The sequence below is a fragment of the Crocuta crocuta genome, unplaced genomic scaffold, assembly GCF_008692635.1.
Source record: "Crocuta crocuta isolate KB4526 unplaced genomic scaffold, BGI_CrCroc_1.0 scaffold580, whole genome shotgun sequence".
In the NCBI taxonomy this organism is placed as follows: Eukaryota; Metazoa; Chordata; class Mammalia; order Carnivora; family Hyaenidae; genus Crocuta; species Crocuta crocuta.
The window spans coordinates 2,679,896-2,706,849 of record NW_027527940.1 but is presented as its reverse complement, the minus strand read 5'-3'; the positions used below and the strand labels follow the sequence as shown (position 1 = coordinate 2,706,849).

Genomic DNA, 26,954 nt, shown 5'->3' with positions numbered 1-26,954 from the left:
TGACATCCTTGCCTTTGCACGTGCTAGTATTTGGAACTGCCTTTTCCTCTTTTCTGCTTATAAACTCCTACTCGTACTAAATATTTTTCAAGACTCAGAATCTACACTGTTCTTTTCCTGCTTCCTTCTTTCCCTCCAGTTGTTAACTCTTCTGTTCTTCCTACCCTGTTGGATCTGGTAATTTAAATGTTTTTGAACTGATCACATTATCTTGTAATTCTTTGTGCTTGTCTCTCCCTGCTGGCCTGTGGTTAACCTGAGGACGCGAGCTATCTTTTTCAGCCATCTACCATTGGTGCTTAGCATAACATCTGCACAAGATAGTCACATAGTACGTCTGACTAAGTGATTTAAGTGTCATATTTACACCAGTTTAACTACTGCTAAGCCAGCCTTTTGAGAAAGGCTCCTGAAGATGTGAGATTTTAAGAAAAGTGAACTTCCTAAAATTTGAAAGTACCACAGTATGACATGTATGTTCCATAGTGTGGCATTGTCGTGGAACTTTTTCTGGCAGTCTTACTCATTGTTATTGGTGACCTACATTAAGCTTAAGGAAAGCATAGGGAGGCTTGTTCATTTTTATGGATCAGTAAAGAAATTCAGAAATTCCCTTATTTTTCATATGCTCATACAGATAGAATGATATTGTAGGGGCATGTAGGTGGCTCAGTCATTTGAGCATCCAATTCTTGATTTTAGTTCATGTCATGATCCCAGGGCCAAGAGATTGAGCCCTGCATTGGGCCCCATGCTGAATGTGGAGCCTGCTTGAGATTCTCCCTCGCTCTTTCTCTCCTCTCTGTCTCCCTCTGCCTCTGCCCCTCTACCCTGCTTGAGCGTGTGCTCTTTCCCTGTCTCTCTCTAAAAAGAAAAAAGAAGAATGATATTCTAAATTTATAGAAAAAGAATCTTAAACTGAAAGATGAAAAAAAAATGATGTACATCAAAGTCTGTTATCTCATTGCTACAGTAATTGATTAAAAGTCATTTTATGTTTAGAAAGGTTTTTTTTTTTTTAAAGTCACAGTTGATTAATTTATCAAGTTATCAGTTTACGTGTTTATGTTTAATCTTCATTAAGAGCAACACATAATTGCATTTTGGTGATAAATTGTCTTTCTTTTTTATCAAGTAGTTTTTGTTGTTACTGTTGCTGATGTGACTGGTAAGGTAGCAGGATTTGCCTTATTCAGTAGCTTTACTACAGTATAATGAGAGGACTTATGAGACAAAGTGATCTATTAAAAATCATGAGCAAAAGTTGAAAACAATAATCTCTTATGTCTTGGCTTGTTCTTTAATGTTTAGCTTTTATATTTATAATAAATGAAATGTCAAAGCTGCGTCAGCTAAAGATAAGTTCTCTGAAAATTTTAGTATTAGTAAATGTATTTTTTAGTTTTATGCAACAAAAATAACTCTAAAGTAATAGGTTTTAATGTTGATTTTTAGAAAATTAAAATATTTTTTCTTTTTTGTTTTTAAACAGTGTTTCGGGTCGAGCTTTCCTGTACTGGCAAAGTAGATTCTGAGGTTATGATACTAATGCAGCTCAACTTGACAGTAAATTCTTCAAAAAACTTTACAGTCTTAAATTTTAAACGAAGGAAAATGTGCTACAAAAGTAAGGAATTTATTCACCAAAGTATGTGTTTTATATAGATATGATAAAGTCAAAAATACATTTTGTCATCTTTTTCTAGATTTGTGAATGAATCTTGATGGTAGTAGCAAATGAGAAAAGAAAAAACACTAACAGAGGAAATTCTGAGAAAATTACCATATAGCTTGTTGCCAGGAATCTCACTCAGGCCCTGCTTTCTCAAAAATATTTTATCAGAATTGCTAGGGTGGAATTCCATTCCTAATTCCATTAGGAATGTGAAATAGTACTAAAGAGGTAAAGAAGTCAAGTAATTCTGATAGGGAACCCTGAGTAACTCAGTGTTAACTGTGTTTGCCTTATAACAATACTGTGGCTCAGTTGTCCTGGGGCTGGGTAGACTTGGCAGGATATTGGGACAAGTTACTTAACCTAGGTCTCAGTTTTTTCACTTGTAAAATGGGCATAATAACCTGTTTCAAAGTTCTTTTTTATTTTCTTTTAGGTTAATTGAATCAAACCTAAATCTTAGAACACTGCGTATGGGTACTTAATAAATGTTAGTAGCTTTGGTTTTGAATAATTTGTTACTCAAGAAATAACAGTGGCTATGAGAATTCCCAGCATATAGGCTATAGATAAAAGAATTTTCCTGAAAGGTTGTCCAGTCCACTCATTTTAAGTTGCACAGAGGTAAAGTGACCTGAATTTGCACTTTCACTTAGTGGAGAGATGGTTACTATCTATGATGGAGGGGGGGGAAGACCTAAAATAAAGCCCCCTAAAATTGAGTGCCTTGCACTATGCATTTGTACTATGTTACAAGTGCTTTACATGCATCGAACCTATTTAATCCTTGTGACAGTCCTAAGCAGTGGTTTCTCTCATTATCTCTGTTTTCTGAAGAGGAAACTGAGACTCAGAAAATCTGACCAACTTGCCAAGGTCAGACAGCTAAGAGGTGCAGCTGGATGCAAACTTGTGTTCTTAGCTCTGTTGTTAAATTCTCTCTTAACACATTTCCTAATTGAAGTTAGTGCTAAGTGTTAGGAAAATACTTGAGGCCAGCAAATGAGTTATCATGGCTAATGTCCAGAAACATGTCCATAAAAAAGCTGTACTGCCTTAAAATAGATAGTTTTTAAATGGAAAGTTAGCAGGTACCTTTTGCTTTCAGTATTTTGATATATTTTATAGGTCTAGTATATTCAGTTATGTACCTTATGTACCTACTTTCATGTAATTTTAAAGCCAAAGAGGTTCAACCTAATCATTATATTATTGATATGAGGAGACTTGGCCCAAGAGAGGCCACCTAAGTTTGCACAGCCAGTCAGGAGTGTTGAAGGCCTGGTTCCTGATCCGTTGGGAGGGGGGTTTTACTGTACCATGGTGCTTCATCTGTTAATGTCCAAAGGCAAAATGATGGCCAAATGCGACGTGATCTGTGGAGGCTACCACTGTTAGTATCCACTGAGGTTAATGATTAGATGACATTCAGAATGATCTCATACTTTCTCCATTTTCTTTAATGTGTACATGAAAATTAACATTAAAATTAATAGCATAATTTTCTATTCTGTTTTAGACTTCAGTTTAATATAGTGCTGCCCTTTTCATTTTGTTGTCATACTTCTGGCTACCCCAGTCATCCAGTTTATGACTCTTACTTTAATATGTGTTTATTTGTCTGGTTTCCCACCCTACTACATTTAAAAAACTGCAACAGAAAACATATCTGCACTATATCAAATGCTAATGGGTGTTATTGGCAAGAAAATGTTCCTTTTTTATGTGAGAGTGGGGACTGCTAGATCAGATAAGTTTCATTACTTAGCATTCCTTAGAGCCTTTATACTCTGCTAATGTGAATTCTGAACCTCCACAGAGGACATAATTTGTGGCTTTCCCCAAACTTCTTGACCACAGAAATCCTTTTTCGTTGAGCATCTATAAACAGCACCCACAGACTGGTGATTGGTGATTATAGTGATGATGATCAGAATAGTAATGTAGGATTTGTTATCTTGCAACAAATACCTTGTGCAGTAGTGTTCTAATAGAACGTAAAACTATGTTAAAGAAAAATTCAGAAAATGTAATTAAAGTATTAAAGGATTTTCATGGAAAAGAAAGAATTTCTAAAGCATCTTTTATTTTTTTTAAATTCAGAACTTGAAGAAGTAAAAACTTCAGCCCTGGACAAAAACACTAGCAGAACTATTTGTAAGTGTTACTTTGTTACCTTTCTCCATCATGAGGGGTAAAAACTGGCTGACTTCAAGTGTACGTGGTTATGAGGTTTGGAGGCCTAGTAGTGTCCAGTTTGTCAAAAGATACGTGAGGCCTTGCTGTTTATTTCACTGATTGGTGTACAGTCAGATGAAGCTGTTAGAATATTGAAATACTTCTAAAGCAAAATTCATACATATTTTATAACAAATGATCTAAAAAACTTTTTTATAGGCAAGAATTTGTATCCTATCATTTCAAATGGTTATAATTAAAGTATGAACATGAAAACATATGTAAGATCCTCATCTCAATAGCAGAAGGTTAGAAATCTGATTTGTGGCCTGGACCGGTTAACCCTTAGCTAATGTCCTCCAGGTGAAAATGCAAGCTTAAGGGTACTTAAAGATACCTAATAGAGCAGAAACTCAAAGTAGATTTTTAGTTTTTGGTAATGGTTGTATTTAAATGGTATAACTTAGACTTCTTTTTTCATTTTTTGATGTAGACACATTGAGTCCTATTCTTCTGAGAGAGTTTTAATAGCATTATCTTAAAAGGGTACTAGATTCTCTTCATAGAAGTAAAATTTAAAAAAATTGTGGCGGGGAAGAATTTCAAATATACAGAAGCTGAGAGAATACATTGATGAACCCCTGTGTGACCATTACCCTCCTTCAATAAAGACCAATGTTTTGCCAGTATTGTTTCATTGATTTCCTCCTCCTTTTCTGGATGAGTAAGTGGGTGGGGAGGGTTAGAGTATTTTAAAGCATGCTCCAGGCATCATATTATTTTATTGATAAATATTCTAGTGTGGATTTCCTTTTATAAAGGCAACTAAAAAAACAGCCCACAAACACCTAGCACCTAATCACTTGCATTTGATTTATTGCATTTAACAAAATTAACAGTAAATCCTTAATAAATTCTTTGGCTAGTTCATGTTCACATTAACCTGATTGTCTCAAAAATATTTTATTATTATAGTTTCTCCTTTGCATCAGGATCCAAATGAAGCCCACACAGTTTTGTTGACAAATATATTAATCAGAAATCACCCCCCACCTTTGTATCATTTTTTGTTGACGAATCATTTATCACATAGAGTTTCTCACTTCTGTATCCTTGTGGCATTATTTAACATATTTTTCTTTCTCCTATAAACTGGTATTAGATTTTGTGCTTGATTAGATGTAGGGCCAACATTAGTCAAGAATAGTTCATAGATAGTAGTTTGTGCTTCCTATTTTATCTTTTTCTCACCTCAGGAGGCAAAGAGTATCTGGATATACCAACGTACACCTTTTTTGAAGGTAAAATAATATGAGATGTCTATGTTTTTAGAATATTTCATTGGATTTATCTCTGAGAAGAAAGAAAAACATTTTAAAAACATCACTGCTTCTCAAATTTACTTTGAAAATTCTGGTGACTTTACCTATTTCTTTTATGCTAATAGGATGTTATTTCTAAGAAAGAGAATAGAATATTGCATATTCTTTGTCTTGGGCTCTTTTTCTTGATACCTCTCTCCTTCCCTCCCTTTCTATCCGTCTATCCCGCATTTGTTGAGGGTGTATGATGTGCCAGGTGGTATGATTGAGACAGGATTAAACTGTGAGCAAAACAGACCGTGCCCTCAAGGGCTTATAATGTAGAGGACGAGATGGACAAGGCAATAAGACCATGATAATAATAAGAGTGTAGCAAGCTTTGGTGCTTTGGGACCCCAACGAGGGCCCTGTAATCTCTAAGGGAGTGTGGGACAGCTTCCTGAGAAAGTGGCATCTCATCTGAGACTTGAAGCGTGACCAGATGGTGGCAGGTGAAATGTCAAAGTAAAAGAACAGGAGCAGTGCATACACAAGCCTGGAATGTGGAGGTGAACAAGCAGGATACATTTGGGGGACCTGCCCAGCAGAGCAGTGTCTTTCCTCTTCTCTGCCCTGGAGTATGCTAGAATAGGTACTGCCAATACCAGCCTTTGGGACCTTCCTTTTCTGTCCTTCCTAGGATTGAACAACTGTGGCATTCTTGAGGAAAGTCAGGTCTTCATTCAGGCTATAGTGAAGTGTAGCTGCTCTAGAAGCCATTTGGTTTCTTTGCTTTAATTTGTTGATTCAGAGTTTAAATTTTAGAAAGCAGCCTTCTTCCCAAGTTTTTGAAAGCTATAGCTTTTATCTTTTGTCCTTACCTGTCCCCAGAACTCGACTTGTATTTCTGTCAACTTGAAATGTCCATGCAGATGTGTACTGGGTACTCTTAGTTACAGCAAAACTATTGATTTTTTCTCTCCTCCCCCAACTTGCCTTTAAAAAAAAAAAAAACTTTGTAAAGTTACCATTATCCACCTAATTCTTTAAGCCAAAGTTTTGATTCCTCTTTTCTTTTTACCCCAATATCATTCATAAGCAAGGTCTTTTGACTGTGTTTCCAGTCCATTAATTTATCTTCCATAACACTCTGGCCCACACCACTGCTGTCTCTTTTTTGGACTACTGTACTAACCTTCTGACCTCTTCCCTTTCCATGTTCTTGCTCAATACTCACAGCATTCTTTGCATAGTGTATATCATTCCTTTGCTTAGTAATGATTTCCTCTCTTATTTAGGATAGAACCCAAATTCCTCAGGTTTTATTCAGTAGAATTATGTTGTGAGTACTCATCAAAACTTACTTGATGCCTCAGTTACACCAGTTCTGCTTCTATTTCTCTGTCTTCATCTGTCCTTGCTTAGAATATGTGTATCTCTATCTCTGTGCATCTCTTCCTCAGTGTGTGTGTGTGTGTGTGTGTGTGTGTGTGTGTGTGTGTGTGTGTCTGCCTGCCTTCCTGTCTTGGAGTTATTTCCCCCATTGCCAAAGCTTGCTTTCTCTTTCCCTCTGCTTTGAATAATAGAAAGTTGAATACTGTTTTCTGAGTGGGGTCTTGTTATCCTGCTCTTATTTTTAAAAATAAATAAGCAAAATAATCCGTTATTCTCGTAAGAGTAGAAGACTAAAAGTTTGTTGTTTTTTTAAAAGGTGTAGGGCCACTGTGTTGTATGTTCCTTCTGTGAGTCAGTGTTGGCAACAAAGATGTCTGATCTTTTCCACTCCAGACCTCACTCTTGAACAAATATGAAGGATCTGTACCTCTGTGCTGTCCACTATGGTAAACATTAGCCACATGTGCTATTTAACTTGAAATTAATTTAAATGAAATAAAATTAAAACTTAAGTTCCTCAGTAGTACTAGCTACATTTCAAGGGCTCAATAGCCACAGGTGGCCAGTAGTTACTGTATTGGATAACACACTAAAAAACATTTCCATTGCTGCAGAAAGTTCTGTTGGACAGCACTGCTATAGATGGTTTATCATATGTATAACCCTTGTGACTTTTATACTCATCCATGAAAAGTTTTATTTAAAACCATTTTTAAAAACTCTTCAATAACATTTAAAAAAATTGTGAGAACTTCTATCAACACACTACTGGTGACTGATCTTATCAAAGAATGGACACATGAAATGCAAATCTTTCTTACAAAGAACAGGATACTCATTGTGTATATTGGGTCACAAAGCAATTGTTATATTTGTTTAGGAAGCTTAATGTGCTTTTCATTTTTATTTCAGATGATCCTGTACATGCAGCTCCAACCACTTCTACACGTGTGTTTTATATCAGCGTCGGGGTTTGCTGTGCAGTAATATTTCTTGTAGCAATAATATTAGCTGTTTTGCACCTTCATAGTATGAAAAGAATTGAACTGGATGACAGGTATTACACCTATTTTGGGAAAGGAAAAAAAAATTAAAGCAGTTATCTGCATTTTCATGGGAGCCCACACACAGCATGCGCGGTGGTGCACAGGGGAAGGAGGGAGGGTGATCAGATCTTGCCAAAAGAACAACTGTTACCTTTGTGATTACTGTATTTGTGTTTCTCTGACTTTATTTTAAAAATATTTTGAAGACAGAAATTACAGTTTATTAGTTTATGGGTAAGAAGTGGGATCAAATTTTTGTTCCCATCCCCTTTAAAATGACTCTATTCCAGACTCCTAGTACCTTTTTAATATAGCCCTGTTTCTTCCTCCTAGTTCATCCCTCCCTCATTGTCATTCCATCCATCCATCCATCCATCCATCCAGTTAACATTTATTGAGAACCTGCTATGCTTTAAACCGTTGGTTCTCAACCTGGTTGCACATTACAGTCATGGGTAAGCTTTTAAAACATGGGTCCTGGGCACCTGGGTGGCTCAGCCCGTTAAGCAACTGACTTCGGCTCAAGTCACGATCTCATGGTTTGTGGGTTCGAGCCCTGCGTTGGGCTCTGTGCTGACAGCTCAGAGCCTGGAACCTGCTTCGGATTCTGTGTCTTCCTCTCTGTCTGCCCCTTCTCTACTCATTCACTGTCTCTCTCTGTCTCTCAAAAATAAACATTTAAAGAAAATGGGTCCTACCTTCCAGAAATTCTGATGTAATTGGTCTGAGGTGGTGTTAGGGCGTCAGTATTTTTCTTAAAACTTCCAGGATGGTTCTAAAGTGTAGACTTGGAGATACATAGGGTTAGATATGCTTAGTGCTAGGACTGTAAAAAAAAAAATTAATGATATACCTTGTTGCTTCAAGTATTTATCTTTGACAATAACCTATAATTATAAAAGTTCATAAATCTGGTGATTATTATATGTGTAGTATAGTGTGAGAATAGAAAAGATGATTGTTCCAACGTGGGTGGGTCAGAGATGACAGGGAGGACTTTATAGGTAGGATAGGGTAAGAGGTAAAGGTGGAATGATAGGTTTATTTTCCCAGTACACAATTCTGGTTTTTCTCCTCAGTGATTCCCACTTGCTGACTGAAAGACTTCCAACTTCATGACTTGGCTTTCAAACCCTCCTTTACGTGGAGAGGTATCTCCCAAACTTGTTGAACCTTTCTGTCTCTCTCTTACTGTACTGCTACTTATGCTGTAGTCAGATGATTGCTTGTTCCATACTTTTGCCCTATACTTTACCCTTTAGGACTTTAGTTCATGTTTTCCTTTTGCCCACAGGGCTCTGAAACCTTTTTCTTGCTTCAGATCTTAATTCCATTGCCATTTCTTTCATGAAGTCTTTTCTAAGCTTCCCAACTGCTATTTCTCCCTCCTCTGTCTGGCTGTCTCTCTCTTAGCTTCTGCTTCTCCTTCTCCCTCTCTCTGTCTTTGGTGGCAGTTACTCTACTTTTTTCTCCAATAATAATTTTTGTGTACTTGTCTCTGCTGCTAGACTGACTATAAGCTTTTTCCAACTAGGGGGCGGTATGTCTTACTCATTACTGAATCCTCAGGCCTACACAGTGTTATACACACAGTGAGTGGGTAAGCATATATATGCCAGGGAACATGGTTGGATTCAATACCTGTGTGTAAGTACTCTGTCACCTCTGTTTTACTTGCTTTAGCTGAATAGAGAAGGAAGAGGAAGGAGGTAAGAATAGAAGGGAAATACATGAGGGATGTGTTTCAGAATAGGTTATATGTATATGGTGGTGTTAATGTTAGAATTGAGGTTTATAGAGGAAGAAATGACATTTGGAAACTTCTGAGTGGGAAGTAAAGTAACAGGAACATTTAGATAGGATTTTGAGAGGATACAAGTAGAGTGAAAGGAGTCACTGAGGAGCATGGCATTTAGAAGTCTTGACACATACATTTCCTTGAATGCTTATGTGTAGTAGGGCTGTGAACACACATAAGCCGAATTGTGCAAAAACTTGTAGATTCTATGGAGCATACACCTTGGCTTGCTAAAATAATGAGTTACAGTCATGCATTAGGTGTTCTGGTTCTTTCCATTTTCGGGCAAAGGTTTCCAGACTTTGCCTGAATAAAAGCAGCTTATATTATCACTTATTTTCAGAGCATAACCTAGTGGTTAAGAGTATGGACTCTGGAGCCAAACAAAGCATCTCTGAATTCTGGCTGTTCTAGTTATTAGCTCCATGGCTAGTAATGCACTCTTTGTAGTCTCTTCAAGAATTCTGAAGTGGTACAAGAGTGCCACCTACTGTTCAGTTACTGGAGAAAAACAAATGACCAGTAAATAATTTGAAGTCTGGCCATTTATTTAACCATCAACATTTAAGTAATAGTTTCACATATATTATAAAACTGGGGCCTCACAAAACTCCTGGGAGGTAGGTTTTCTTAATCTCATTTTACAGGTAAGTAAATTGAAGTCCTTTATTTTTCTACTCTTTGGGGATGGTAATGTTTCTCTTCTCTCCCCTGGACTTTTAACAACATTGATTTTTAGCCTGATCTTTGAGTAGTACCCAGAATTCCAAAACAGGTATCCTGTGGTTCCTTGTCATTGTAATATTAGTAATAATATTGGTAATAATAAAAATAATTTGTAAATATGTGTTTGAGGACAAGACACTCTCCTAAATGCTTTCTTTCTTTATTTTTCATATAATCCTTTTAGCAACCTTGTGAGGAGGTAGAATCAAGCTCATTCTAAACATGAGGAATTTGAGGGTACAGAAGCATTCGTTTGCCTGAGATCATACATCTAGTAAATGGTGCTGGCAGTTTTGATTTCAAGGTTTATCCTCTTCACTCTGCTGCCCCATACCCAAGGTTATGGTCTTCATCTCTTCACTATACTGCCCCACACCCACTACCTGTGTAGACTCACAGAGATCAGTTTTTAACTAGCAACTTTTTGTCATTATTTTTTTCAATCCCCAGGTTTTGAAAATACAGAACTATTGTGTGGGTGTGGTCAGTTCAAATATTTTGCATATTGAGGAAAGTTGGGAACCTCTGATTGGATTCTGCTAATCCTATAGCTAAGGAAGGCATGAAAAGCCTATCCTGACAGTTTGGTATGACTTACTGCCATCTGAGTTCACTTTTCATGCTAAATTTCTATCTTTCACTTGTCTACTGCCGAATTCAAGCGCTGAGGTAGTGAAACTGAAAGTGCCTAAGGGTATCCTGGGATAAAGTTTTTACCCACAGAAAAGACAAAAGTTCATGCTTACGAGGTATTCATTTGTAGTAATCTTGAGTATAGGGTTAGCAGTTACTTGAGCCTGTCCTCTTCTGGATCTCCTGTATTATTTAAAGGATATGGTGTAATGGAATGCTTCAAATACTAGAGAATGCCAATAATTTCCATAAATTCTAAAAAGGTAGAGTTGAGGAATAAGGAAAATGTATGTGATTTAGTAAACTTGAACTAGAGATGATACCCCTTCACAAGACTTGAGCATGTTGGCATATTTGATTTGCTTTTATATTCTTTATTAGGCCACTTGATTTTGGACCACTAGTAAAAGAGGCCTGTCATTCTACTCCTCTTTTTTTTTTAAATCAGTCTAATCGAATGGCATGAGCTCTTTTCCTAGGAGATGATCCATAGGTCCCTAACATATCTCTGTGTGAGGTTAAGGACTGCTGCCTGTGGTGTCTGAGGACTAATACCTGCATTTCTGAATGATTGAGGAGATGAACTTGTTTGATGACTGTGGAGATAGAAAGGAAAGAAGTAGCTCTACATTATGATATTGAAATTTCAATATGGCATGTTTGTGATGGGGATCCATGCGTTATTGTGATTGACATTAGAATTTTAAGCTGGTTATACTGGTTGGATGCGTTTTTATATATATAGAAAAAGGAAATTTCTCATTGAAGCTGACTTACCAAATATTTCTCTCTTAAAATTGTTTGCAGCATCAGTGCCAGCAGTAGTTCCCAAGGGCTGTCTCAGCCATCTACCCAGACGACGCAATATCTAAGAGCTGACACACCCAACAATGCAACTCCTATCACCAGTAAGAGTCAATTTAATTCTAAAGATGATTTACTAATGCTGTCTGTGGTCTGTCTGCCAGTGTTTGCTATGTGGTTAGTTATTTGTTTGGCATGTGTACCATCCTGTGTACATAGTATCTAACGTGTGCAGAATCAGGCTTGATCTTCAACTTCTGCTTTCTAGACCATTGATTGAAACATTCTAAAACTGGAATAGTAAAAATATAATTTAAGTTCAGTTGCTAGAATTAATTTTGGGGAGATTTCCATAGGTTAATTACATTAAAAGGATACTGAATCACTTTTGTAGAAATTCAAAAGAAATATTTTCAGGTAGTTAGATAGAATAAGCCATTGAGCTGTATGAAGACAGAGTCTTAGATTTTAATGAAGTGTGTGATAATCTGAAGGGCAATGGTAAGGACTTTACATTGTTTGTTTTTTAAATCATGATAGGAAGCTAGCTACCATTAGAATTGAGAACATGGAATTGGATTTCCTTTTTTTTTAAACAAGATTTTGATAAATGAGTTTTTAGACAGTAACATGTGGATGTTGGGGGAAAATAATCATTCTTAGAGTACTATTTAGATGTAATGAGAAGTCAGTCTCCACACAAATATAAAACAACATAATAAACAGTGGACCACAAATCAGGGCTCAGCTCAGTAGTGCTGTTGATTAAATAGGTCTTACAGGCATTTAACTGCCTGTCTTCCTTGGACTGGCATTTACTGTCTCTTCTTCATCCAGTGCTCTGTTGTGGTCTTTTGGTACTGTTTCCCATTAAAAAGAACCAGGGTTATTTCGGGAAATGGAGGATTTCAGGACTAGGTCAGGAATGGGCAAGATAAACCTGGGGCATATCGAGATTGGACATTTGAGCATCAGAAAGAATGACTGCAGTGGATGGAAACAGAATGGGTAAAAATCCTTGAGTTTGTGATGATAGTTACAAAGTTGTAATGGGTAAAAATCCTTGAGTTGTGATGATAGTTACAGAAAAAGCTGATCATTATGAGAAGTAACTAAGGCACCAGTAATCTTTCCTTCTGATGACTGGCTATATGAACTGTATTTCAGAGTAACCAGATAGTGCTGGTTGATGAGGGAAAATGCTTCTTTACAGAAGAATCTTAGCTAATAAATGTGGAAGAAATGATAGAATTAGAAAATCATAATTGCAGCTTCTGTTAAAATAATTGATTCAGAAAAAGATCAGTGTTAAAACCCTGTGAACAAAGGGAAATAGGATCATTTGAGGGATCAGACTGTCACAGTGTGACTCTTCTAATGAAACTTTGCATCGCTGAAAGTAGGACAATTAGATATTTTGTACTCCCACATGTGATATACCACCCATGGAGTGCTTTTGTCTCCTTTCCCCACTCCTAAGAGGTACCCTGCACCTAATTATGGCTGTGGAACTGACTGGCAGTTTACAAGAAATACAGGGATAGAGGAATAAGTTAAATGATACTTGAAGAAGCAGATGCTAGACATCCTTCAGGATAACCGAACTGGTTTCTTTAATAAGAGTGTCAAGGAAAAAGAAAAAGGGAGAAGAGGGAATGCTCAAGATTAAATGAAATTTAAAAGAAATCATCAGGGGCTCCTGGGTGGCTCGGTCGGTTAAGCGTCCGACTTTGGCTCAGGTAACGATCTCAGGGTTGGTGGGTTCGAGCCCCGAGTCGGGCTCTCTGCTGACAGCTAGCTCAGAGCCTGGAGCCTATTTCAGATTCTGTGTCTCCCTCTCNAATAATCATTCTTAGAGTACTATTTAGATGTAATGAGAAGTCAGTCTCCACACAAATATAAAACAACATAATAAACAGTGGACCACAAATCAGGGCTCAGCTCAGTAGTGCTGTTGATTAAATAGGTCTTACAGGCATTTAACTGCCTGTCTTCCTTGGACTGGCATTTACTGTCTCTTCTTCATCCAGTGCTCTGTTGTGGTCTTTTGGTACTGTTTCCCATTAAAAAGAACCAGGGTTATTTCGGGAAATGGAGGATTTCAGGACTAGGTCAGGAATGGGCAAGATAAACCTGGGGCATATCGAGATTGGACATTTGAGCATCAGAAAGAATGACTGCAGTGGATGGAAACAGAATGGGTAAAAATCCTTGAGTTTGTGATGATAGTTACAAAGTTGTAATGGGTAAAAATCCTTGAGTTGTGATGATAGTTACAGAAAAAGCTGATCATTATGAGAAGTAACTAAGGCACCAGTAATCTTTCCTTCTGATGACTGGCTATATGAACTGTATTTCAGAGTAACCAGATAGTGCTGGTTGATGAGGGAAAATGCTTCTTTACAGAAGAATCTTAGCTAATAAATGTGGAAGAAATGATAGAATTAGAAAATCATAATTGCAGCTTCTGTTAAAATAATTGATTCAGAAAAAGATCAGTGTTAAAACCCTGTGAACAAAGGGAAATAGGATCATTTGAGGGATCAGACTGTCACAGTGTGACTCTTCTAATGAAACTTTGCATCGCTGAAAGTAGGACAATTAGATATTTTGTACTCCCACATGTGATATACCACCCATGGAGTGCTTTTGTCTCCTTTCCCCACTCCTAAGAGGTACCCTGCACCTAATTATGGCTGTGGAACTGACTGGCAGTTTACAAGAAATACAGGGATAGAGGAATAAGTTAAATGATACTTGAAGAAGCAGATGCTAGACATCCTTCAGGATAACCGAACTGGTTTCTTTAATAAGAGTGTCAAGGAAAAAGAAAAAGGGAGAAGAGGGAATGCTCAAGATTAAATGAAATTTAAAAGAAATCATCAGGGGCTCCTGGGTGGCTCGGTCGGTTAAGCGTCCGACTTTGGCTCAGGTAACGATCTCAGGGTTGGTGGGTTCGAGCCCCGAGTCGGGCTCTCTGCTGACAGCTAGCTCAGAGCCTGGAGCCTATTTCAGATTCTGTGTCTCCCTCTCTCTCTGACCCTCCCCTGCTCATGCTGTCTCTCTCTCTCTTTCAAATAAATAAAAAGCATTTAAAAAAATAATAAAAAATAAAAGAAATTATCAGTAGTTACCATCACCGCCAATGAAAGAAAGAATTATATGCTCCTCAGAAAATAAAATGATAGATATGAAAGTAGTCCAGACTATTCAGAAGAAACACATCATTGCTTTTAATGTTTAAATTCCAGCTTTGCTCATTAGAGTCGATTCTTGATTGTGGCTATAACCTTAAAGAGGTAGAGATTCAGTTATTATAGACTAAAAGCAAAATGCTTTTTAAAAGTCAGTTGAAATTACTTATTAAAAATATTTTTAGTTACTATTGTACTTTTGTGGACATTATCTTGAGATAGACAATTCTTCCATTGTGTATGGCAAAAACTGACATTTTAAAAAAATCCAGTAGAAATCCATTTGTGTGTAAATAAAAAAAAGACAGAGAGGAGTAAAAAAAATTTGAGGATGCAATGGTCAAGAATTTTCGAAAATAACAAAACAACAGACCACACATCTAAGAAACTCTGAGGACTCCAGGTAGGATTAAACATATACAGATATACCCCTGGGTGTACCCTGTTCAAACTGCTGAGCAGTGAAATCAGGTGGTGGCAGCCTAATCTTTGGTCTCAAAGCTCCCAAGCCTTTTGTCTAGATCTTGTAGCAACCGTTGGTGACCATTATCTAGTCTGCTCTCTCTCCAGGGAGTTTTCTTCCCATGTGTTAACCAAAGCATATAAATCTTAAAGAAGCAATTCTAGTTTCTACTTGCTAACACTGAATCCTCCTTTTATTCTAACATTATTTTCTTGTAATAAAAATTTTAAGTTACAGCTAGAAATTTTATTTTTTCTGTTATCATACTAAGAATGAGTGGGAAAATAGGGGAGCTGAAAAACAGATGTGTCTTAGATATGACAAGGCTATATGAATATGAGATTGATTAAATCAACCAGATGTTTTGTTTTACAAACATCTTTTCATTTGAAAAGTTATTTTTTATAGGAGACTATATTAGAAATTTTGGGGGGGAAAACAGTCCATAAGAGGGAATAAATTCTGTGAGTGAGGGGTGCCTGGGTGGCTCAGTTGGTTGAGCATCCAACTCTTATTTTGGCTCAGGTCATGACCCTAGGGTTGTGAGATCAAGCCCTATGTTAAGGTCCACATCAGGCTGATTTTGCTTAAAATACACTCCCTCTCCCTCTCCCTCACTCCCCACCCCTCTCCACCACTTGTTCTCACTCTCTTTCTCTCTAAAATAATATAATAATAATAAAGGGGTGCCTAGGATGCCTCTGTTAAACTTCCAACTCTTTATCTCGGTTCAGGTCATGATCTCAGGATTTGTGAGACCGAATCCCACAATGGGCTGTGCACTGATAGCAGAGAGCCTGCTTGGGATTCTCTCTCTCTTTTGTGTGCCTCTCCCCCTTCCCATGCACGCTATCAAACAAACATTCTGTGAGTCAAAGCTTATTTCATTTGGGTGAAAGACAATTGAAGTGGTGGTAATGGTCATACTCATTTTAGCGTTTCTTGTCATTTTAGTGTTTCTTGTCTTTAACTATGCATTTTAAGGATTTGGGATAGGTGGCAAGGGTTTCTTTAAAATTTTGTGTGGCCTTGGGGCCAGTTGGTTAAGTGTGCAACTTAGGCCCAGGTCATGATCTCACGCTTCATGGGTTCAAGCCCCACATTGGGCCCTGTGCTGACAGCTCAGAGGCTGGAGCCTGCTTTGAATTCTGTGTCTCCTTTTCTCTCTGCCCGTCCTCCTCTTGTGTTCTCGGTCTCTCTCTCTCTCAAAAATATATAAACATTAAAGAAAAATGTTGTGTGGCCTTCATAAGTAATTCTCCCTGTTCATGTGTATGACTTTTTCCTTTTGCGATTCTTACATTTATTTGTTCCTGTGACTTGAGTCCTGAGGTTTGAACTGAATTGGTTAACCCTGATGGCACAATAAGGGTATTTATATTTCTTGGTCTGGCTTTGTTGGCTCCTCAGGTTATCCTACTTTGCGGATAGAGAAGAACGACCTGAGAAGTGTCACTCTTTTGGAGGCCAAAGCTAAGGTGAAGGATATAGCAATATCCAGGGAGAGGATAACTCTAAAAGATGTACTCCAAGAAGGTATTTATTTTCTTAAAATCAGTTTCTCAAGGAAGATTTAATGTTAACGCTATAAAAATTTTTTTATTTCAAATTTTAAGAATTTCATGTCTTTGTGTCTAAGGATAGAAGTGTACAATTTATTTCCTTTCTAAAACTGATTTTTATTTTCTTTTTCTTTAGATCGTTAGTTTGCCTTAATACAGCTTTGGTGTAATTCTTGATTTTCAAGTACATCAAAGCCTATTTATATATATTAGCATTTAAATATTACCTTAAATATATTTTCTATTTTTGTTTAAAGATGATCACTACCTACCAAGCCTGTTTGAGATAGTCTAAGTGATTTTCTCTGTGACAGATCGTATGGGATGGAGCTGATGGAGCAAGCATAGGCTTTGGAGTAACACCCAACCTCCAGTCCTATTCCCATGATTTATCACCTGTGTGACCTTGGAGAAATCATTTAATGTCTTCCACGTCCAGTTTCCTTTTCTATAAATTTGCACTGCATTGTCTGCACTTGGACTTCTAGTGAAGATTAGATGAAACGATGTACATTAAATGAACTTACACGTAATAGATGTTTGATAGATTTTAGTACCCTTCCCTTCCCCACTTGTTGGCCCTTGTTTTCTTTCTTGAGTTTTAGGGTATTGATTGAGGACATGCTGAACGAGGACAGAAATTAATAATAAAGTAATTCATTGAGTTGAGCCCCTCAAATTGTTAAGTAGAGAATTATTTTTTCCCCCTTCCACAGTCCAGTTTGCAGTGTTTTGAATGCATAGGAGTCATTCTGAATTCATCTCTTCGTTGAGATGCTTATAGGTCAATCACAGCTAAAAGAGAGATTTGAACTGTCCCTAGTGACAAGGAGTAATTAAAAGAAGTAAAATTGTTTGGCCTGTTTTTGAATGTATGAGCGGAGTCCATTGTTCTCTTTTGTTATTGTTCTGAAGTTAAGCTTAGAAACTCATAAATACCTCTAATGGATACCCCATTACTGAGTTCCAGTGTTCTGGGTATATCATTAGTTTATTTAGGATAAATCAGAAAGAATTCTCATATAGTTCGTTTAAATATGGTATTTCTAAAAGCAAATTAAGGGGCACCTGGGTGACTCATTGGTTAGGTGTCTGACTTTTTGTTTCTGCTCAGGTCATGATCTCATGGTTTGTGAGATAGAGCCCTGTGCTGTGAGCGCAGAGCCTGCTTAGAATTTTCTCTCTCCCTTTCCCTCTCCCCGTCCCTGCTTTCATGTAGGTGTGTGTGCTCTCCCTCTCAAAAAATAAACTTTAAAAAAGCAAGTTAAAATATTTTGTAGTTACAAAGAATTTCTAATAGTCATTAAAAAACCAAAGATTTGAGTTAGAGTAATGTTGCTGACCACATATGACCTTGTTATGTTTAAGTTTATTGTGCCAGGAAGTTTTGTACTTAGAATTTTATGAAGGTTATCATATGATGATCTCCTTAATTATTTTTCCTTCTAGGTACTTTTGGGCGTATTTTCCATGGGATTTTAGTAGATGAAAAAGATCCAAATAAAGAAAAACAAGCATTTGTAAAAACAGTTAAAGGTAGGGTTTTATTCCATACTGTTATCAGAATGCTTTCCTAAGATAGATCGTGCCAGTGAAATTCTGTCTCAGATTCTCAGTCTGCACCAGACCTTTAAGTCAGTCCATGTGAGTTTAGCTAATATGAGGCTAACTTTTGAGGAAATTTGGCTTGTTCTCATGAGGTATAGAAAAAAAAGGTCTAATAATTTAAGATGTTAAACACTTACTAGACATTACTCAGGCTTATAGTTAAACTTCATCCATTTGAATTCATTGTTGCTATATCTAATGTGTTTTTCCTAGGTAAAAGTTGTTTCTTTCCTCTTAAAAACACTGTTAACTTGTTTTTCCTCTCCCCACTCCCAATACTGTTGTCTACAAAGAATAAAAAAAGACTCCTCCTGTCACCCCTCCTCACCTTCCCTTGTACCCTGGACTCATATTACCTCTTGTGAATAGCCTTGCTTATCTTCCTCCCGCTCCCCTGCCTTTTTTCCCCCCTATTATATATAATGCTGCAGAAAATATCCATGTGTGTATGTATCCTTCTTGGCTTAGTTTTATAGGTATAGCCATAGATGGTATTGTTGCCCCAAGAGGTGTTTACATTTAAAATTTTGATACCTATTGTCAGATTGTTTTCTAAAGGGTAACACTAGGTAATGTTATCATGAACAGAACACCTATTTTCACATATTCTTCTTTTGGAGAAATATGCCTAATTTTTCACTTTATAATTGATATTTGTAAAAGTTTAAACCTTGGTTAAATTTGGTCATTTTAAGAAAAAGAAAAATGTGGTAATTTATAGGACGTTTAATGTCTGACATTGTCTGATATAGACTGAGATGACAAGATGTTAATTTTGGAAAAACAAATTTAGCATTTTGATGCAGAAATTGAGGGAAAAATTAAATTCAGTTTTATACGTTGGAGGTGACAATTTTATGAAGTTTCAAAATTAATTTATAAAAGAACTTATGTTTCTAAATCTACTTAAATGAATTGATGGAAAGTTTGAAGGATTTATATTTGTTTCTAAAAAGTCATACTAACCTTAAAAATACATGTAATTTGATTTATTTTAATTTAACTAAATTGCTTGGCTAACACACACATACATGCCATGCACACATTCTATGTTTTCTAAACAAATGGCTTAACTATACTGTTCAGTATATATTTTATCTGCCAATCTCTCTTAGCCCCAAAGCACTTTTAAAGGTTAATATTTAAGTTTGGTCCAATAGGTTTTCTGACTAGCTTTGAAAGATATTTTACATATTACTCTGGAAATATAAAATTTGAACCCTTAATTTAATACTGCTGACTTTTGTTACATTTTCCCCATTTTTAAGGAAACATTTGTCGGGGCACCTGGGTGGCTCAGTCGGTTGAACGTCTGACTTTGGCTCAGGTCATGATCTCAAGGTTCGTGGGTTCGAGCCCCACATCGGGCTCTGTGCTGACAGCTAGCTCAGAGCCTGGAGTCTGCTTCTGATTCTGTATCTCCCTTTCTTTCTGACCCTCCCCTGCTCACACTGTCTCTCTCAGAAATTAAAAAAAAAAAAAAACATTTCTGTATAATTTTAATTTAATATTTCTTCTGGGGTTTATAAATCTGTGGTTAGTTTACAACTAGACTGTTACTAATTTGTTCTGAATGAATCTTGAATTAGCAAAAGAGCTTTCTATATAGAATTGGGTTGACTTAGGGTTTGAATGGAAGAAAAAAGGAAATAATAGTGATAAGAAAACACAATGCGGATACTGGGACTGTTTCACAAGATAAGATTTCTCCTTCCGGATATACTTGAAATTGTAGTCACTTGGTTGTTTCTACGCCTTAACTGCTGTAATTGTAATGTTCCCTCTGAGCTACACGGAAACAAGAGAAAGCACAATGAGTCCTTAGCCAAGATATGGTCTTGGTTTGCATGAGAAACAAAGAGGAAGTGCCTTGCTTGGCTCAGAATTGTTAGATAACTCCACATGATTGGGTATATCTGAGATTTATTTTTTTGGAATTTTTTTTTAATGGAAACTATGAAGATCTAGCAAAGTTCTTTCACAAATCTGAATGCTTTGTTACATGCCATACAATTAGAAATGTAACTTAAAATGTAAAAAGTTTTTAAAAAGATTATTGACTTACTTTTAGGCATAAACAAGAAATTGGAATTTGGCTTCATAAAAAATTTTGTAAATTTGTTCAGAGGCTTAATGGACATTCCAGTATAAATTTACAGAGATTGAAATTAAGAATTGATCTCATACAATGAGTATTGTGAAATTGAATTCCATAAAATAAATTAATTAATTTGAGGTTATTGGTGTTGTTATACCCAGATCGCAGTATCCTCACCGACCAGAGACCACCAGGGAGACCGAGTCACGTATGCAAAGGCAAAGGGCTTTATTACGGGCTTAAGCTCGGGCTCACAGACTTCACCAGCATATGGGTCTGTGCTGAGAGCCTCGAACAAGGGCAGAGTAGGGTTTTTATGGGGTTTGAGACGGGGGAGTTACAGAAGTTGTGACATGGGAACAGTGATCCAATCATAATAATTCAACATCATTGACAGCGGGTTTGACCATACACATTATCTAGAGTATTCGTTACTTTTGGCGGGATCCAATTACAACATTTAGAGTACTTTTAAATTCAGCCAATCACAGAGCGAGCCTAGGGTCTTGTTCGGTGACTAACAGGTTAACTTTAACATTAGGTAACAAGGTCCTATCTATAGTTTCCATCTCCAGGCCTCTCCCTTAGTAATGGGGAGGGTGGTCGCTGGCCTTTCCTGATTGGGTGTCGCAAGGGTGGTTTCTCCTGCCTTGGGCAATGTGTAACTGCCTGATAGTTTCAGGAAAGCTGAAACTCAGGCCTTCTAGTTCAGAGGAGAAACTTAAAGCCTGTCATGGAGTCAGTTTGGTTTAGACGTTTAGACTTGTGGCCTTACAGTGTTAGGTTCTTATTTTGTTTTATAGCTAATACTTTGCACTTTGGAAATAAGTGTTTTTGTTAATCCTTTTGTTCTTCTTGTAACTTGGAATGTAAATATTTTATAGTATTCTTTTCAAATGTATGCATCTTAAAATAGATCTTTCAATATTTAAAATTAAAAGACTTGGACTGGATTGGGAAAGGAATCCAGGAAAATGGTTTTTTGTTACTAAATATATAAAATTATGTTTTCTCCAACTCATCTTAGATCATCATGTAGTTCATCTAGTGTCCCTTGCTTAATAGAGTATGCTTATTAAAGTTAATAATTTGAAGAAAATTGTGCATAAAATAACATGTCCTGAAACTGACTTTTATTTGGATCTTCATGCCAGTCGACAGGAAGGTCAACACTTATTAAGGGGGTGCAGACCTCCAAATATTACTAGTTTTCAATCAGAAAAAGACCTTACAGTCCCCAAAATGTCCTGGCCATAATTTCATTAAAATTTAGATTATAGAAAAAGAAAGAAAGGCACATTCTTCCATTCCAAATGATCTTAAAATTTGAGCTGTTTTTAGATAACTAGCGTTTATTCTGGGAGACATCGGTGTGAAGCACCTTTTCCAAGGACGTGCCAGGTGTTTCAAGCCCTTGGCTTTTTGTCCACTCATTTCACATTCCTACGTGAAGCTGTCTGGAAAAGTGGACACTGCTAGCAAGTTGTTGAAGAGGGAGTGATTCCACTAGTTAGTCTTGGAAGAAAATGAAATTTGTGATTGCTTAGCTTTGACAGTTCCACTTTTAAGGAGTGAATGTGACACTCATAGTACTTCAGTGATTTGGATTTTACTCTTGGTTCAGCATTTTATTAGGTAGGGCTGGAATATGGATCTTGGCTTTGCCAGTCTTTATATGTTTTTTTCCCTCTTGTTGCATTGATCAGAAGCTTTGCAAATTACTACTACTGTTTTTGCTGTTGGCATACAAATTAGTTAATCAGTTTCTTTGAAAGTGTTATTTAGAGAGAGAGCACTAGCAGGGGAGAGGGACAGATGGAGAAAGAAGGAGAGAATCCCACGCAGGTTCCATGGTCAGCACAGAGCCCAATGCAGGGATTGATTCTACGACCCTGGGATCACGACCTGAGCTGAAATCAGGAGTTGGATGCTCAGGTGACTGAGCTACCCAGGCGCCCTTGAAAGTATCTTTTTAAAGATACACTATACTCCTAATTTTGTTTTTGATATCTCTAGACTATTTTTTAAAAACTTGAAACTCATTTCAATTTTATAATGAAAATATACCATTCCCTTGATGGAAATGTTCTTTTTAAACAGTGGAGAAAATCCTGCTTACTATTAAGATAGTGGCCCCTGTAAGATGAAGAATCCTTGTAGATTTGTGCAAGTATTTGCTGACTTAAAATTCCCTTGTAGCTGCAGACTAAAGATATCAGTAAATTGCATTATTGTGTTTTGTGTTTCAAAAACATTGAACTAAAAGCCAATGATAGATCTGTTACTCTGGACCAAAAACCATAAGTTCAGATGCTAAAAATAAAATGTAATAATCATACTAGTTTTGGCTATTGTATGACAATTACATTTTTTTCTAGTAATTTAATATCAGTTCTTTTTGTTTGCTTGGTTTTAACTCAGGTAAGAAGAAAATAAAATAAAACAGCCACAATCTCCATTCAGAACCCCTGTGGTCATTTTTTTGTAGTTTTATGTTTCTAAAGTTTGAACATAAAAATTGGAGAGAAAGATGCAAAATTTAAATTCTCCCATCTCTAAAACTAACCATTTTTTTAAAAAGTTTTTATTTATTTTTGAGACAGAGACAGAGCATGAGTGGGGGAGGGGCAGAAAGAGAGAGAGAGACACAGAATCTGAAACAGGCTCCAGGCTCTGAGCTGCCTGCACAGAACCTGAAGCGGGGCTTAAACCCACGAACCGTGAGATCATGACCTGAGCTGAAGTCAGACACTTAACTGACTGAGCCACCTAGGTGCCCCTAAAACCAACCATCTTTAACAATTTATTATGATTCTCCCCATGAATAAGAGGAAAAAAAATGTGTCCAGATAGATCTAATTTTTCAAATAATTTGTTTTTAAAACATAACTAGTCGCTCAAACAATTTGTCACTTTGCTTTTAAAATTTAATATATCTTGGAGATTTATATATTTATCTTCTGTCATACATATAGACTTAAATCTTATTTTTTAAAAGTAATTGCATAGTATTCCAGTGTGCTAATTTAATTGATTCTCTTTTGATGGACACTTTGTTTTGTTTTGAACTTTTTGTTATTACAACTGAACAGTTTTTTGTTACGTTATATGTAGACGAACCTTTGTGACTGTATCTGTAGAGTAGGCTCTCAGCGGTGGAACTGATGATGTAGAGTACGTGAATTTTTAAATTTTGTTAGGTATTGCTTCCCTCCTGTTACCAGGATGCTATTGATGAACGTGTTTCTTCACACTCCTGCCCAAACTGGCAGGTAGTTGACTGTCCCACTCTGACCAGGAAAATGATTACCTCCTAATGTAGTTTGTTTTTCTTTACTGAGGAGTGAGGCTAAAACTTACTTTGTAATTTTTTGGGTCATTTGTGTTGCTTTGTTTCAGTAAAGTGTATGCTTTTATCTTTTTGACTCTTTAAATTTTTTTCTTACTGATTTGTATGAGTTCTTTAAAGAAAGGGAAAAAATGAAATTAGCCCTTTATATATGTTATGTGTTACATATTTTTCCAGCCTGCTACTACTTTCTCTACTTTCTTTATGGAACCTTACTTAATTTCTAATTTTTACCCACTTAAATTTATTCTTTATGGCTCTGTTAATGTTAATCTATGGCTTCTGTTAATGTTCATCTATTAAATGAAATCCTACCTATTGCAATAGAATTTTGTAATATTTTGTAATAGAAATAGGCTAGACCTATGTATCTTTACCTGTATCATATAGTGAAAATTCGCCTGATAGTTTGAGATAATTTTTTGTTAATAGCAGAATAGGTTTTGTCACATATATACTGTTATCACCTAAGACAATGTCTTTTTCCTTATATAGACCAAGCTTCTGAAATTCAGGTGACAATGATGCTCACTGAAAGTTGTAAGCTACGAGGTCTTCATCACAGGTGAGAGGAAAACCACTCAGCATTTAAGTATTAAGCATGGTAACGTTGTATGCTACATTTTTACTTAAGAAAGTTGAGATGTGTTCTGAACTGAAAGCTTTTTGGAGTAGCCTTTTTTTTTTTTTAAGAATATCAGTGCACAAAATTTAAAAATGCAGTAAAATATAAAGAAGAAAATAAAACATAGCTGGATAAAATATAGCTAAGCTTTTGAGAGAGGTTTTTTTTTTACATATTTATGTGCATCTTTTCTTTTACAAAAATAAGATAGTGATATATATATACATGCTAAAAAATATCTGCTGTGAGAGGCACCTATGTGGCTCAGTCAGTTAAGCATCCAACTATTGGTGTTGGCCCACGATTTCTCATAGTTTGTGAGTTCAAGCCCCTACATCCGGCTTCTAGCTGACAGTGTGGAGCCTGTTTGGGATTCTCTCCCTCTTTTGCTTATTCTGTCTCTCTCTCAAAATAAATAAATAAAAACTTGAAAAAAATCTTTAAAAATATCTGCTATGAGATTCTTCAACATAGAATACCAGAGACGAGAATAATAAACACCAGTGATCCCATCTCCTAAATTCAGTGATAGTTAACATTTTGCCACTTTCGTTTGGTGTTTATGTCTATTATCTATGTAGATGATACATAGATACTTATGAGAGTAGAAATATTTTAAAGTAACCTGGACATCTTGGCACTTAAATTTATATCCAACCTGCAATTCCCCTCCCCCAAATGATTCTTTTTTTAATGTTTATTTATTGAGAGAGAGGGAACAAGTTGGGGGAGGGTCAGAGAGAGAGGGAGAGAGAATCCCAAGCAGGCTCCACACTGTCAGCTCAGAGCCCAGTGTGGGGCTCAACCTTATGAACCATGAGATCATGAATTCATGTGTACATTTAAAAAAGATATGGAGCCGTTTATTGAATGGTTAACCAATGCCTTGTCATTAGGTCATAGTATGATTTTTAAGAAATACTTGTAGTTCTATATGAAGAACTTTTTTTAAAAAAAGCTCATATCACTCTTCTTCACGTATCAGTCCTCTATAACAAAAGCTTCTATCTTCTGAGACAAAAGCCGCTTAAATGCAGTATCTCAGCATGCAGCAGTATCAATATTGGGGCAAGATTTTTTTTTTAAAGAAAACACTGTATAGAGTCAGCTTAATTTGTATGCCTATTGCAGCTTTGGTTGCCTATGTTTAAAAAAGGGGACAGTGACCATTCCTGTTGGAAGATATTTATGGAGTTCTGGGGGAAAAACACAGAAAGTGATGCATATAAGGCATCATGCATTTAAATTTCTTTATACTTAGAGCATTTACTTGAGTTCTACCAAAAAATAAGATGACTATGCAGAGTTTTATTTTTGAGTTTCATTTATACTCTGGCTCCTATTTGAAAGAATTTGATAACCTTAAAAGAAGGCAGCAATAGTAAGAGCAATAAAATGGTAATGAAAATCAAATTGAGTTTTATGGCTTTGTGATGATGGAAGAGAAAACAAATAAGCCAACAATAAGGTTACAAATACTTTTATTGTGATTGAACGTAAAACATCTTTTAGTTTCTGGGCATCCAACACTGAAGAAACATTAAAAGTTGGTAAATCTCAGTATTAGAAGGGAAAGAAACATAAATGTTCCTTGGGGAGGAAAAAAGTTTTTCTAGTTTCAAATTCTCAAGCAGATGTTGCATTAGGCTTATCGTACTTGGGGCATTGATTAATATAATGAACTTTTTAGTTTCATTGAGCATAAAAAAGCCCAGGGACCTTTGAAAAATTGAACATATGGTGGTGGTGGACTGAAGATGTCCCATTGAAGGGTTAAAGTCATGTGGTTGAAGAATGTTATCTTCCCTTGGCCTGATTCAGTCTAAGTATAGAACTTATTTACAGAGGGATGGATGGATAACATCCCTGAGATTATATTTCCTTAAAAACACATTTTGTTTCCTTTGAGTAACAAGACAAGAACTAGATAATGGTCATTTAGAAATGTCCTTCTCAACAATATTGGAAGTGCTTGATGTTCTGTTATGCTGACTCTAAGGGGAAGAGCCAAAAATATTTAAAAGTTTTTTTTTTTTTAATGTTTTATTTATTTCTAGGACAGAGAGAGAGAGAGAGAGACAGCGTGAGCAGGGGAGGGTCAGAGAGAGAGGGAGACACAGACTCTGAAACAGGCTCCAGGCTCTGAGCTGGCAGTCAGCACAGAGCCTGACGCGGGGCTCGAACCCACGAACCGCGAGATCATGACCCAAACGAAAGTCGGACGCTTAACCGACTAAGCCACCCAGGCGCCCCCAAAAATGTTTAAACTAGTATGTGATGTCAACCTAGTATTTAGGTACCTTCCTAGTATTCTTACCCTGATAAAAGGTCTGTACACTTCAGCATGTAAGTGGGAGGCAGGGATAAATGAAGACAAAGCCAGGATTTTCCCAAGAAGCAGTTTTATATTCGTTGTAGCCTAGATGTTTTGGCTGAAAAATGTTCAGAGCAAGTATTTGCAGCATTTCTCATGTGGCTTTAACTTGTGGGCTTCCAGCA

At 36.6% G+C, this 26,954-nt stretch overlaps 1 protein-coding gene across 1 annotated transcript in view; it reads left to right on the top strand.

Moving 5' to 3' along the window:
- Positions 1–26,954, top strand: part of RYK (receptor like tyrosine kinase) — a 65,493-nt gene that overhangs the window by 14,437 nt on the left and 24,102 nt on the right. Inside the window, exons 3-9 of the mRNA XM_077752313.1 lie at positions 1,493–1,627; positions 3,779–3,832; positions 7,462–7,606; positions 11,560–11,660; positions 16,624–16,749; positions 18,225–18,311; positions 24,326–24,395. Coding sequence (XP_077608439.1) covers positions 1,493–1,627; positions 3,779–3,832; positions 7,462–7,606; positions 11,560–11,660; positions 16,624–16,749; positions 18,225–18,311; positions 24,326–24,395 — 718 coding nt within the window. The remainder of the gene's footprint in view (positions 1–1,492; positions 1,628–3,778; positions 3,833–7,461; positions 7,607–11,559; positions 11,661–16,623; positions 16,750–18,224; positions 18,312–24,325; positions 24,396–26,954) is intronic.